General features: G+C 35.9%; 1 protein-coding gene across 4 annotated transcripts in view; it reads right to left on the bottom strand.

Moving 5' to 3' along the window:
* Nucleotides 1-15,504, bottom strand: part of Slc39a12 (solute carrier family 39 member 12) — a 68,166-nt gene that overhangs the window by 19,162 nt on the left and 33,500 nt on the right. For 2 of the 4 annotated variants that reach the window (XM_004859960.3, XM_021240485.2), the window contains 5 exons: nucleotides 13,859-14,011; nucleotides 11,792-11,902; nucleotides 9,450-9,516; nucleotides 5,506-5,664; nucleotides 3,730-3,917 (listed from right to left, as the gene is read on the bottom strand). In XM_004859960.3, coding sequence (XP_004860017.1) covers nucleotides 3,730-3,917; nucleotides 5,506-5,664; nucleotides 9,450-9,516; nucleotides 11,792-11,902; nucleotides 13,859-14,011 — 678 coding nt within the window. The remainder of the gene's footprint in view (nucleotides 1-3,729; nucleotides 3,918-5,505; nucleotides 5,665-9,449; nucleotides 9,517-11,791; nucleotides 11,903-13,858; nucleotides 14,012-15,504) is intronic. The other 2 variants (XM_004859961.3, XM_087207220.1) reach the window with 1 other exon arrangement.

Genomic DNA, 15,504 nt, shown 5'->3' with positions numbered 1-15,504 from the left:
GCTGTGACACTTGTTCCTCCAGCTATTTTGCATTAAGTCTCTTGGAGTTTGGGGCTGGTTGTAATTATAAAGGGACTCTGGGATAGAGGAGCCTAAAATGAAAGGATGACATGACCATAGGGCTGGAAGGAGTCAAGCATGAATAGCTATCACTTGTGTGTTACTTCATATTCTTTCCGCCCATCTTCTTCCCCAGCCAGTGCTGCAGAGACCAATCCCAAAAAGGTGTTGACTACTTTTGGGCAAATCCTTGCTTCTGTTGGACACTGTATTCCTTTCATCTGTCCTGGGGTTCTCTGATGTAATGGCGTGGGTCTCCATGGGAATACCCGTGGCATTCAAGCGCGCCTAACCTGAAAGTGGGGGAGATAATGCTGCAGGGAAGGTTGAACAATGGCTTCAACACAAAGCCTTTCTCATTTCCGAAGTAAATAGTTTTGAGGCATGTGTTTTAAGTCTCCTCAGAAGCTCTTGTGGGATGGAGTCCCCAAAGTGCAGGTCAACTTAATATGAACATGTCGCTGTTTGACTTTTTCATCTTCTCTTTTCACTCCTCTAGCCCTGTTTCCTGAGAACATCTCCTGAATAAATTGCTTTTGCGCTCACATTTGTCTTTACCTCTGCTTTGAGGGAAACCTAGTCTAGGACTCCGATCTTCATAAAAGAATTGGTTTTCTCTGGCCACTCACACAGGGCTCTGTTCATTCTTAACTTCCCTTAGCAATAATTCAATCCCATTGGGAGTTAGGGTACTTCGCTAAGGCGATCCTTCTTTGGAGAATTAAGGCTGGCAGCTTTCCCCAGAGAAGACTTGCTTTCTTGATCTCATTCATGTGGGGTTTGTTTTTGTTTTATTTTTTTTTTGGTACTGGGGACCGAACTCGGGACCTTGAGCTTGCAAGGCAGGCGGCAGAACCACTGAGCTAAATCCCCGGCCCTGTTGATCTCATTCTTAATGGCCCCATTTTTGCCCCCTTCTTATTTCTCCTTTAGGAGTTTGATATCAAATGCACTGAATATCTTTGAAACAAACTAAACAAACATCTCTGGAGTCTTCTGAAATTAACCCTACATGGCTGCTGCCTGGTAAATAGGCAGGATTTAGCAAATAGCCACTTTACTAATATATTCCACTTTATCCTTCAGTCGCTGTCATTTATTTTCCTTGCTATTTCAGAATCTTGAAGCCTTGTTTTCCTCTCTTTAAATGACAGACTGTTTGCTCTGGCACAGCCCCAGAGCACAGCAACAGTTAAACTTGTGGCTGTGTGAAAGAGCCCGTGTTTGTTTAGAAGTTACTCAGAAGGCCGTGAGAGCAGGGGACCTGGATTTTAGGAAGTAGCCCCAGGAAACTTGGAGTGTTTTCTTCCCTGTCTTCTTGCCAGAATGCTGGTTTTCCCTTGGCCAATAGTAATTTACAATAAGGTCAAGATCTATAGCAGCTGGAATCTCATAGGATATCAGATGCAGTGCTTTCTTATAAGCCATCACTTGCACTGCAGAGATAAGTAGAAATATTGAGGGTAAGATGACATATTTAGCTTAGAGTTCTATATGACAAATGGTACTTGATAATCCGCCCAGATCAATTCTGGAAGCATAGACATCATAAGAAAGAAAAAGGACTGACACTGTACCTATACATCCATCATGCTTGGAGAGAGATCCAATCTGGGTTAAAAACAGAATAAACTTCGAAAGAATACAGCAACTGCCCTCAACTGACCCATAAAGAAAAAGGAAATTGGAAACAGGAAGCTGAAAATCAGGAGGCTCAAGAGTGAATGTGAGCACTGGTAGGTAGATATTTTTATCAAAGGATAAGTTCACATCATCTAACAGTGACTGACAAGGTGCTTTGGAGTCACAAAGGACTAGAAATCCAGAGGACTGCGGGATTCTGTGACCTAGAGTTCAGGCTGGGGAATGGGGTTGAGAAATAGAAGTAGAATTTGGTCCACTTTTAGCTTCATTATCAAAATGAACATTTTTCTGAGCATCACAAATCATACCTAAGAACATTTCTAAACACGGAAGTATATTTGGTGTTAACCCCATCTGCTTGAACTCACAAGAAATAAGGAGAACAACCAGAAACTCAGAAATTCACAGGGGCTTAAAATGGTGACATTCACTTTGAGAATCTCATTGAAACGTACTTCGGAATGTTCTGTTATTCTGGTTGTATCCACACTGGCTCCTGCCTCCATACGTTTTTTTCCTTATAAAACATTTCCTTGTCTCTTTTTTCTTTTCTCTTCTTCCTTTCCTTCCTTTCTTTTTCTTCCTTTTCCTCCTCTTCCTCCTTCTCCTCCTCCTTTTTGTTTTTGTTTTTTGAGACAAGATCTTACTACATAGAAACCCAGGCTGGTCTTGAACTCACAATCCCTCTGCCTCAGCCTCCTGAGTGCTGGGATTACAGGCATGAACCACCGTGCCTGGCTGAAACATGTGCCTTACATCCATGACAGTATCTGGATTCTGCTGTATCATTAGTGAATCCCAATTGCTCTGTTTCACATGTTACCTTCATGTGTGTTTATTTTGCTTTAGCTTCCTCAGGATATAGGAAATAACATAATTCACTTCTATTCAGAGTAATTTTCAGTCTTAAGCATTTCTTTTGGCATTTTAATTTGTCTTAGGCCAACCAATGAGAAGGGAAAATCATGAATTTCACCTTAAAGATATTTAAATTGTAAGCAAGTCCAATAGAGGGTGACCTTTAAACAGACTATTTTATGGGGGCCCAGGGATTCAGCTCAGTGGTGCCTCCACCTGCCCCGAAAGCACAAGGTCCCGAGTTTAATCCCTGGTAGTATGGAAAAAAAAAAAAAGGAAAAGAAAAGACTAGTTTATCTAGTAGAAGCCAGAATTTAATTGGCAGGAAAAAAATAAAAATAAAGTGAAATTTCACATCAAGGAATCTCCTTCCTAACATTATAGAGATAAAAAGTAATAATTGTGTTATCATTAGGGTCAGCAAAGATCTCTTTAGGAAATATAGGGTACAATTTTAGGGACCAAATACTAGTACAATTTTTCTCATTTCAGCAGCATGACAGCCCTGTGGTAGTTAAAACTCAAAGATGAAATCTTGATTTTCAAAAATACAACTTGTAATCAGTCCAAGTGGATATTAATTAAATGACAAGTTCAGTTGAACTGTTTTGCCTTGTATAAATAGAAAGACCATCACAACATTTTATTGTTTAGCTGTAAGTCTAGGCCTTAGACTTACAAAGCTGGAACAAAATGAGCTGTTGGCCACTTTTGGGCGGTTATAAAAGTTTCGTTCTTTCCACTTACATTGTTAAAGGATGTCATATTTTCTGTATCTCAAATCACGTTCCTCCCACAATTTATGTTCTTAGAATACAGAGAATATTTCTGTAGTCACTGATATTATGATTATTTTTTTTCTTTGTGGAACCAGGGACGGAACTCAGGACCTTGCGCTTGCCAGGCAGGCATGGCACCACTGAGCTACATCCCTGGCCCATTTATATTATTATTATATACTTCTCATCCTCTTCCTATTTTTCCTTCCATTTTATTTCTTTCTCTTTTTAATCTTTATTTATTTTTGGTACCAGGTGGATTGAACTCGGTACCTTGCGCTTGCGAGGCAGGCAGCAGAACCACTGAGCTATATCCCGGCCCTCTTTTTTTATTGCTTTTATATCTTCAGTGCTTAGAAAAACAAAATAGAAAGGCCACAAGGCTCACCATTTCCACCAAGGATAAGTATAAAAACATGCCCGCAGTGACCGTTAAGAGCCAGTCCTGGATGCATGGATCAGCAGACACCGACAGGCCAATGTACAGCCCTGCGAAGGCAGTGAGAGCACTTATAAAGTTCATCAGGATGGCAGTCTTCACAGAAAGTCCAGAGCTTAAGAGTACGGCAAAGTCTCCTGGAGTTTAACGGAAAAAGAAAGTGTAATTATCACTTAACTGATGATGCCTTTGTGCTATGAGGTGGTTTCAAATTTCAGCAACTGGAACGCATTTTGGAAGTAAAACTGATTGATCAGTTAAGAAAGTGCTTTCCTGCATTTCTCTAGCCTTCACAGCCGGCTCATTCTACTCTTAGGAAGCTGCAGTTTGAGAGAGCCCTGCTCCTTTTACTTCTCCTAAATACAGTCTAGTTAGAGAAGTCTGTGGCATATTCTTCAGCTCCTGATGTCCTGTGGCATTTTCAACTCTAACAAATGCAAAATAAAGTTACCCTCTGGCTCAGGGCCTCTAAATCTTTCTTGGCTGGAAATTTGCCAGGGGAAATCACAACTTGATGCGGGCTTTTATGACTTAGGCAGGGACTGTTGTGGGGAAAGGGAAAACTACTTAATCAGAGATTTTTTTAAAAATTGCAGAAGTCGGTTAGGAAAACAAATTTTTCCTCTCGAAAATGGCTTTGTCATCTTGACATTTATAGAAAAATGACCTTATTCTGTCCACACCTTTCCTCCAAAAGAAGAATGGCCTGCTCGTGATTTTCAGAACATCTACGTCTCACTCTCAGGAATTGAGACTGAAATGGAATTAGAGACGCCCTGCTGGCTCTCTGTCCCGGTTCCACTGGATAAGTGGTCCCATAATGGGCCTGCTGTGGACTGTCACTCTGTCCCATGATTTAGAGTTGAGGATCAGGTGTTTCACTGCTCTTAGAGCAAACACAAAGCCATAGGACATGGCACCCAGACCAGCTATATTTCAATGGGCTCGGGAAAGACCTTAGATAAATTCTCCAAGAACCATGGGTCAATAATATGTTGGTGTCAGGGCTTTGGAAATAGACACTGAGTGCTCCAGGGGGCAATGCAGACCTAAAAGAGGAAGCAGGAAGAACGGTTGCTAAGAAGCCCTCTCCCTAGGGGGTGTGCATGTGCAAATCCATTTCTACTATTTCTGGGCCTGTTTGCAAAATCCCTATTTTATCCCATCTTGGTTCCTAGGAGGCAGGATTTAAATTACAGGGTTATTAAGATTACCCAGAAAAAGAGTCTTATGTGTATTTGCTACCTTATGCCTGTCATTTCAATTTTATGCTTCACTTTAAACATTTTATATAAATCAGGTTGATGAAACCATGGTTTGGTTTCAATTTAAATGTTATTTTATCTCACTGGCCTGTGTTCTAACATAATGGGAGAGGTTCCCCCCTTAGTATTTTTCCCACATTTAATGTGTAGATCTAAAAGTCCTTGCCAAAGTTCTTTAAAATGTAATTTCTCTTTATGACTCTCTCCCATATAGAATTCTCTGGGAATCAAAAAGAGTCCTTGCTGCCTCTGGGAAAGATCATAAAGCAGTCTACTTTAGTTTTACCTCAAGGTACAGAAATTTGATTCCTCTTCCTCTTAGGGTTTAAGTAAATCATGAATGGAAAGTATTCATCTTTCAGTCATATATTGGCAAGAGAACCCAAGTAAACCAGAGCTGTACTGTATTATGATTTTTCTCAAACAGCAGGAAAATTTCCGATTCTATTGTCCAACTCACCCATCTCATGTGGAATTTCATGACACAAGATAGCAATTGTTGTGGTCACGCCCAACTCAGATGATGATGAGAAGGCCGCTCCTAATACTAGGCCGTCTGCAAAATTATGCAGGCTGTCCCCAACCAGTATCATTACTGCTAATAAGCTAATGGCTTTGCCTAAGGAAACAAAAAGGTGTGAGAAGCATTAGCAAAGTGCTGCATATTTCATGAGATCCTCCAAACACCATCAATTTTCCCACCTACTTTTCATATCCTTCTATTGCATCTAATTAAATTAATTTCCTTTCTTTCCACTTTCAAAATACATTAGGACTAGAGATGCAAATATGGTAACCAATGTGCTTAAAATGGTGACTGTTTTTTCTTACTGGTTAAAACAATCATGAGATAAATTATACTTCTACATTCATTATTTTATCACTTTGTCTATGCTAAAAGGAGAAAATAAAAATATTATAACTTCTCAAAATACTACTGATGACCATTCCATCTGTGTCTTTTCAGCTATATTTTAAAATAATTTAAGAACCTTGCTGTGTTTGAAATATTTATGTCCCCCTCACTCCAAATTTATTATATTGAAATTTATCCTATTAATGAGATGGTATCAGGAATCGGGGCTGCAGAATTATCATTAAAATGGAGTTGGTTTTCCAAAACTGTTCCTCTGAGTCTAATTGTCTTGTTTCCATGCACTGCACTGTTCTTACTGCCTCTGTGTGACCAACATTGCTTTTGCTGATTGGTGCCTTATTTGCGTCCCAAATGTGACCGCAACAGAAACATGGCCACACCTTCTGCCCCCTACCAAACAAGCTGTGGAACAAGTGCTCAATTACTTCTCTTTCTGAAAAATATCTTTCAGGAGTAGATCAGTTAGATGTTGAACAAAATAAAACAAAGCTTCAGTTTTCATGGGATTCTATTGGCAACTGCCCACTATCTGTTTAGGAGAGAGTTGATGAAATAATTTGGATCATAAATGGGTTGAAGTTTTTAATGGACGGGATTCCTGATTTTAAAAACCTAAGCTGTATGTTTTAACTCAATGACAGAGTTGAACAATTCACAAACACAAAAAGTGTTTTCAGGATAACATTCGTTCTGACAGTAAACTGCTCAAGTACCCCATTTAGTAAGAATAGTCATTAGCCAGTTAGCATAGGCTAAACCTTCATTATTCAGCTGAATATATTCTGTGAAGTAGGTTGAAAGGAGTAGCTCCTCTTACTGTTAGAACTCCACACATTATTCTAATAGTTGTATTCAGTAGAACTAGAAAGAGGTTGCTTTCTAGGTTCTAACCCACACATGTGCTAAGACTGAGGAAAACTGTATTAACGTGGTGAGCTATCTCATCTGGGGAATATAATTTGGCACATCACATATCCCACTTTATAAAAATCACATCAGGAAACAGCAGCCATAGCCCAGGTTTTCAACCAGGATAGCTGTGTTGACTGTTTAAAGGTGGCCTGTGTATTCGACTTGGGAAAATCATGCATATTTATAAACATCACTGTAGGACAGACTTATATTCTTTCTCTGTTTTACTAACTCATTTTATTCTTTGTTAAAAATAGGCAGATTTCGGAAACAGATCTAAGCATGCAAATTAAATACCAAATTATTGAATTCAGGGAGTTCACACCAGAGTAGCCTAGTGCTCTGAGCCCAATAACAGCATCAAATCATTTAGCTCTACCTGTCAATTTTTAGAAATAAAGCTCTTCATTGTGAAAACAAAAATTATTTTAAAGTGACATATTTGACAACGTTGTAGTGTGCAAATACACTTGTGATTTCTACGGGTCTACATATGGCTTTGATATTAACAAAATATATTCAAATGCAAGATTTTTAGTGAATACGTACTGTGCTGGGAAACATGTGACCTATTTTGCTGCCTGTTATTTTCTATTTCTAAATGTCAGATTATGGATATATAATAAGCCACGAGGCAAATATACACATTTGCATGCAAGCCACAAGGAAGATATTGTGTATATTCTTTAAGGTAACTTAAACTTTATTTAGTGGAAGATAGGTATCCGCTGGTAACTTAATGTACTCATTACAGAAATATCCATGACATTTTACCTTTGCTGCTATACCTGGCAGGCATATTAAGTTCCACATTTCTGAACTATTCAAGATTTTCCCTGTTGAAACATGGGCTGGAACTAATATGATTTGGTTTTCTGTTTATTCAAATCGGACTGTAGATAGGATTTTCACGTCCTGTCTTTTGCAACTCAAGTTGAGTTCCACCAATGAGGTCATATGAAACAAGTCATCCAATAGTTGAAACTAATTCAGCATTTTCCTGGCAAAAGTGCAGTTACATATTCTAATTTGGACTTGTTCACTGTTCATGCCCTATGCCAAGTTTGATATCTGTAATGGGAAGATATGAAGATTGCAAAATATTTGTATGGGATAATTGTCGCTTCTTGGTCGAGTTTCCACTCCCTGCTCCTAATTTGACTTGGCATATCCTTGTCTTCTTTTCCTTTCTTAAAAAAAAAGTTCACTGTAGATCTACTACATGCCAAGCCTTCTAAATTAACCCTGGGATTAAAAATTTAAAGGGAAAATTACTACAAACAATGTCCTGAAAGCATAACTAAAACAAATATGTAATTATGTATTTAATTAATTAATTTATTTATTTTTGGTACTGGGGATCGAACTTGGAACCTTGCGCTTGTGAGGCAGGTGGTGAAACCACCAAGCTAAATCCCTGGCCTGTAATTATATATCTTAAATCAAATAAAATACATGAGTCAGTATAGCTAAAACAATTAGAATATTCATCACTAACAATAGTAATACAACACTAAAAGGTGTTCACTCTTCTTAGTATTTATAGCCCAAACTACATGACAAACTTATGGATAAAAAACTTCTAATTTAATCCTGCATATACCATAACTAAAACACTGAACATCTTCAAACATTCCTTGAGTGTACAAAAGAACATGAAAGAATTTGTGGTTTCATGATGAATGAATAATTACAAAGAAATTACTGGTGTATTAATATTTCTTTAGCTCCCCAAAGCTGGGGCTTATTAGCTATGTGATCCTGAGCAAAGACTTCACCACACTCACAGAGTTGGTTTCTTCCTTTGCATAATTTTGACAATATTTATTCTTGCCTCCTTAAGTTGAGAGAGAGTTAAATTGAGAGACTCCATTTCAAGTGTTTAACACTATGTGTAACACACAAAAAGTGTTTAGTTCATGATAGTTATATAACAATTGGTTAACTAACTTATTATGATAGAATAGGAATAACTAATCATGAGTGGGTTGACATTAAAACATGAGGAAGTTCATGTCACAACAGAGGAGAATAAAGGAGAAAAAATAGGGAGAAGATCTAAGAGCAACTAGTGGAAACCAAAACAAAAAACTTCAAAGAATTACTCAGAATCATAACCAGAGGGAAATAAAGTTTTATCTAAAATTCAGAAATAGCAAAAATCATAGAAAAAAGGTTGATGACAAATAAAAGAAACAAATTAGTTACAGAACAAAATGTAAAAAATGACACGTCCTTGATTTGTACTCCACTGTCTCAGTGACACAATAATAAATGAGATAGACATTTGTGCTCACTTTTCAGTTATCTATGAGGAAAGTTGGAAAGAACCAATGATCTTTCCATATTTCATGGTGAATTAAGTTTCCAACATCATATGAGAATGATTTAAAAAGAATCCCAATAACCACATATGTGTATACCCTAACAGCAGATTTCAGGGGAGCAGTCTTAAACAATTGAGGAAAACAGACAGATCTTAAATATTTTTGCAAAGTTTTTAATAATAAAATATATACTCAATATGGAATCTATGCAGTTTTGACATTTATTTTAGAACACTTTCTATGGCACTTATTACATTTAAAGTGTAGCTTTTAAAAGTTAGTACTCACATTTTCTGTTGGAGGTTGTCATACTGGCTACAGAAATTTCACCTGCCTGTGAATCTTCTGGGCCTTTCTATTTTAAATTTAAAAATAACTGGTCAAAGGTAAATAACAGTCACATATAGTTGAAACATGAAACATCTTAAGAGCTATATTAATTTTTAAAACAAAACCTTTTCATATACTAGATATATATTAGAACTGTTTTTAAAAATTAATTTTATTGGTACAATTTAAATATACATAATGATCACATTCATCAAAAGAAATTTTACCCGTATAGAACAAAGTTTTAAAGACAAAATATATGTCAAACGGAAAGTATGTGAACAGAGCATACTTTGCACTACTAAATTTAGCTGAAAATAACACACTTGTGTAGATCAATATCTTCCACAGAGACCTGAAGGCTACTGAGAGACGGTAATTCAGACTTAAATTAGGTAAGCCTTTATGAAACCCAAAAGCTATAGAAAAAAATAATCCTTGACTTAATTTGGCCTATTTCCTGTATGGTAATCTGTAGATTTAAGATTTATTTTTCAGTTTGTAAGTCAATGGGGTATTCTGCACGGAGAAGAAACCCATGGAAACATAATACTTCATTTCATTTATTGCACCATAATATTTTGTTTTTATTGCTTTTCCAGTCAGTAAAAGAATCTTGTCAATATGAAAAGTAGATCAACAGATTTACAAAAGACAAATATAATAGATTTATTAAAATTTTCACTCTTCAATATGAAAGAGGAGGAGATTTTGTAATTGCCTTCTTATGGTATGAATTATGATGACATAATTTTAATTCGGGGACTGAGCTGTCAGTTTCTGGAAGACAATCTCTATGCTTATCATTCTTAACCAATTGTGAAAACAATCCTTTTCATGCAGCGTTAAACATACACTTTTAAAAGCGTATTCACGTCATTCTATCACTCAAAGTTGCGGAAACTTTGACACAAATTTAATGTGAGACAAGCATCTCTTTTATGTAAAAGAGAGAAAGTAACATTCATATATTAGAATAACAGCATCTATAGGAAGTAGAGTTGGACCCATGGGATAGAGTTATTAGGATTTCAAGCCTCTTGTCCTGAAATTGGGGGGATCTAGAAACAAAACACAACAGAAAACCCAATTTGATCATTTATGTTATATAAAAAACCTGATTATAGTCAAAATGTTTTATAATTCTACTACAAGACAAGAGTTCAAATATTTAACAAAAGAATACTCTTTTGAAAAACAGCTACTCTTTACATTGACCTTGGAGTTTATATACTGAAAGGACTGATGAATACACAGGATTAGTACAACAATGTTCAAATAGTTCAAGACTCACTAAGTTCTCTTCAGAGACTTGCTTATGAGCACCTTGTGGGTCCAGATCCTTATTCAAAGGAAGTAATGAAACTTACCATAAAGTGATTTTAAAATTATTTCTACCCTGAAGTTATCTTACTTCAAACCACATTTAAAATATCTAAGCAATTATTTGAAAGTAATTATTTACTATAAATCAAAAAGCTTTCAAAACTCATCTTAAGGGAAGATTTTTATGTTCCTATCTCTGAGTTAGCAACCCACTGCCAGACTTCTATTTTGCTAAGTTAAAATCTCACAATGAGCTCAGTTATGTCTCTCAGTTAAAATCTATCCTCGCACTGTAAACCCCTTAGACCAAAGCCTGGTTTACAAGAACCACGTTTACAATTATTTCATATTTACCTTGTCCTTATACTTGCTTCTTTCAGTAGAATGGGGAATTATATTAGTCCATAGTTGGAATTATATTCGAATCTTAAGAAGGAATTATCTTTTTAACCATTCTGCCCCAAAATTTTGAGAATATGGACAATTTTAGCATAGAAAATTCCGTAGAATCAAAGGCATTTACTAGAAAACAACTCATTGGACAGAATCAGTTCTCTTCAACATTGTGAAATAAATACCCTAGTCCTCGACTAACTAAGGATTAACCCCTTATTCAACATTTATTTGCGTCAACTAGGCATGGTTAACAGTTAAGCAGAATAGAACATGTAAAGGTCAACTGTTTTATGAAATCTTGTAAACAAAATAAAAACTGATCATTCTTCCAATCTGTCATGTTTCAAAGTGGTACAGGGAGCAATGATTTAAATGATTTAGCTCCCTGGAGTGTGTTCTGTGCTCTTTAAAACAGCTTCTAGGTGACTGGCAAAGATTTCCAGGGTTTATGGTGGTCAAGAATAGACAAATCAGGAGTGGCTTCTATTCCGGCCGCCCCACTGATTTCCATCTATTCATTGAGGAGTAAAACAAAGAAGGGAATCAAATCAGTAGAATGCCTCAGAGAAGTAACGTACCAACTGGATAGCGGACGCAGACTTGCCTCTGCCTGGCTGTTCACTTACTTCAGGGTTGAGTGCAAGGTGGTGGGAATGTCCCACGTGCCCATTGGCCAGTGACGGGCCCTGCTGGAAGAGGATGGGTGAAAATTAGAGTGGAGGTCAGAATGCAGAGGCAGACTTTGTCAACTCCATGGTTCTATGGAACATTTTGTTTACAGGCCAAAGTGTTGGGTGGCACGAAAGGAGTACTACTGTCCTGGGCAAACTTCATGGTGATGAGTATTTGCTAAGACGTCTCATCTTAGAGAAGCACAATCCTGCTCTGAAATACGCATGCTCTGAGTACTTTAAGACTGTAACTTCAAAAACCTCTAGTTGTGATTAAAAGAGCGTTGAATAGTTTTTCATATTGTCTTTTTCATACATTAAAACTGTGAACTTATACAGAATTTAATTGTGAATTCTGATTGCACTATCATGATGATTATCAAAATCCTATCGCAGTTTTAGGAGTATAAGTACTAAAATAATATCTCCAGAAATGGATTCACCAATTAAAGTACTTACTTGCAAACATCTGTATTCCTTTTATTTTATTCAATAAGGTGAATCTTGAAGTTGCGCTCTTAAAACTCATTTTAAATTCCCAGAATTGCATTTTTGGATATTCAGAATTTCTTTCCTACATTTCCATTCCACTTAAATTTCTAGCTATTAGGTATAGACTGGTATGTTAGCATTATAATTTATTTTTCCTGGCCCCCAAATGCTAATCTATTATATCAATGGGGATCTATTATTATTTCTTATGCTTCTTGAGATTAGAACTTCTTTTGTGGAAGTTAATTTCCTAAATATTTCAGGTAAATTCTGTGACTGAAGCTTCTATTTCCAATTTCCAAATTATTATAGCATCCTAGTTTGATCCCTAGGCCAAAGAAAAACCCTACTGTATTAAGACAGAACATTTTTATTTGAAACTTTGATATTTATTTATTTTTGAAAAGTTTCAAACTTTCAGAAAAGCTGAAAGAATTATAATGTGACACTCAGATACCAACTTTCTGGATTCTATAATAACAGTTCACTATAATTTATCAGACAACTCTCCATTCTGTCATCCCTTTATGCAACATTAAATGCATTTTATTTTTGATTCATAAAATAGAATTTTTTAAAAATTTAGAAATGTTATTTTAAAGGCATTAATATTTTCCCTGGGCATATGCATTATATTTACATCAATAGTTACTAAGTTAACAGGTAAAGGGCCAGGGAATGGGAAGAAAACCATAAAGGACTGTAGAGTTCCGTGTCTCTATAAAGAAATATTACTTTATTTTTCTCTTGGAGTCTTTCACAGGCATTTATCTTTTTAACCATCCCACCAAACAAGTAATCTATTTTTCTTATAATGTATATAAGCAAAAGAAATATAATTCATGAATAAAACACATTGCTTTATATATTTCATCATACACAGAGAAGTTGATCAAATACAGGCATAATAAAAGAAATTATTCAAGCTAGAAAGAGACTTGCTGTGAATTACATTTCTTAGCTTCCTGGGTCTGTAATTTTAAACTCCCTTATGATAGATGATAATAGGGTGGGGGATTTAGCTCAGTGGTATTGCGCCTGCTTCGCAAGTGCAAGGTTCTGAGTTTGATCCCCAGTACCACAAAAGATAGATAATAAGTGATTTTATGAATTTTTAAAGTTTCACTTTCTTATTTATTTGTTTTTGTGTAGAAAAGACATCCAAAGTACTAATTAGTAGTTTAAGACTTTGGACCCCTTCTTTCCCCAGACATGAAATAATCTCTTGTTTTGAACCAACCATGAAGATTAAACAGAATATTGAACAAATACATTAACTGGCCAGCAATAGATGTTTAAAAAATAATAATCACAATTAGGAACTTGCTATTCAGGGTGATTCACATATTCTTTAAATGAGAGATCCCTCCCTTACATAGACAAATTCATGAAGATGTCATTACTTCTGAATAAGCAATCCTTAAAATACAAATAAATACTATAAAACCCTGAAGAAAAAGATAAATAGAATTTAAAATATACCTTGGCATTTGGTGATACAAGAAGAGCAAAACATTTTTCTATCAAGAAAAATCCATGAATGCCTCCAATCAATCCCAACAGTTTCCAAATATGACCTTTGCTTTCATGGAAATGTCCAAACTCTGGTGCTTCCTGCCTATGTAAACCAAGAACCTTAAAAAAAAAAGAAGGGCAAGAAGGAAATATAACTTTCGATGGCTTAAATATCAAACAGAGTAGGCATAGTAGTTGAATATATTTTAAGGAGACAATTGAGATTGTAAAAAGCCCAGTTTGCTTTTGAAGATGTGAATACTCCACTGCACAGTTTAATCAAGCTCAAATAAAATGTGTACTACAGAAGATAAAGGAGGCCCTTGAAGCAGAACTTGTGTTAGTGAACAGAAACACCTAAGCGTATTTCAGCTAGTGGCCTAGATTTTCATTCACTTTCAGTCTTCTGGCTGAACTGTTTTTAGAAGTTCTATCTGTATCTGTTTACAGAGCAATGCTTTATACGATATTAATATATTCTATATCCAGGACACATAACTATGTAGTTCGTTTGAGGTTTCATGTGAGCTTTAGTCTCCCCATTCTCCATTGCAATTACAGTCAACTTTTAATAAATACTCCAATAACTAAGAAATTCACCTGGAAGGCATTCTAGTGAATGCAACCAGTGAATGATTGACTCAATTTATTGACTGACTTTATGATTTTCTTTTGGTAATACTTAGGATGGAGCCATTGAACCCAGTGAATACTGAGTTACTTCTCAGCCTGCTCCTTTTGTAAAATTTTATTTTAGATAAGATTTCACTAAGTTGTCCAGACTGGCATCAAATTTTCGATCCTCGTTCCTCAGACTCTCAAGTAGCTGGAATTACAGGCATGCACCAATGCACCCAAATTCATGAATTCTTATTGGTGAATCATTTTGTATCCTATTCCTTCCTGGAGAGAAGGAAATTTGTAAAATAGGTCAGTGGTTGACAGATTTACGATGTTTCTGATCATTAAATTTGAAAAAGAATAAATTATGTATGTATAGATTTGTGTATATATATTCACAGCCACGTACATGTGCACAAACACACACTCACCCTTCCATATCCATGAATTCTGCATCCACAGATTCCACCAACCGTAGATTGAAAATATTCAGGGGGGAAAATGCATCTCTACTGAACAAGTACAGATTCTTTTATTGTCACTATTTCCTAAATAATATGGTATGACAACTATGCGCATAGCATTTACAATGTAATATGTTATTATAAGTAATCTAGAATAAAAATCTAGAAATATAGGCGAACATGAATAATACCCCATTTTATAGAAGGTACTTGAGCATTCTGGATTTTAGTATCCTCAAGAGTTCTGGAGCCAGTCCTACACAGAGAGGGTTAACTTACATAAATGTGTGTATATGTGTGAATATGTATGTGTATCTACACTTATATCTTGAGTACACATATAGACATAGCTAAAATAGAATATGTATCAGTCAGTTATTTTGTTTCATGTTCACATTAACATACATCTATCTAATACTTGTGATAGCCTTTTCACAAAATAAAACAGAAGAAAATCTCACAATCTCATGGTATAATGTAGATCATTAAACTGAATGAATCTAGCAAAAAAAAAAAAATGCAGAGGGC

Source organism: Heterocephalus glaber, unplaced genomic scaffold (genome assembly GCF_053883595.1).
Source record: "Heterocephalus glaber isolate CG9 unplaced genomic scaffold, H.glaber_assembly_v1.0 deba00000768, whole genome shotgun sequence".
In the NCBI taxonomy this organism is placed as follows: Eukaryota; Metazoa; Chordata; class Mammalia; order Rodentia; family Bathyergidae; genus Heterocephalus; species Heterocephalus glaber.
This window is presented reverse-complemented; position numbering and strand designations above follow the sequence as displayed.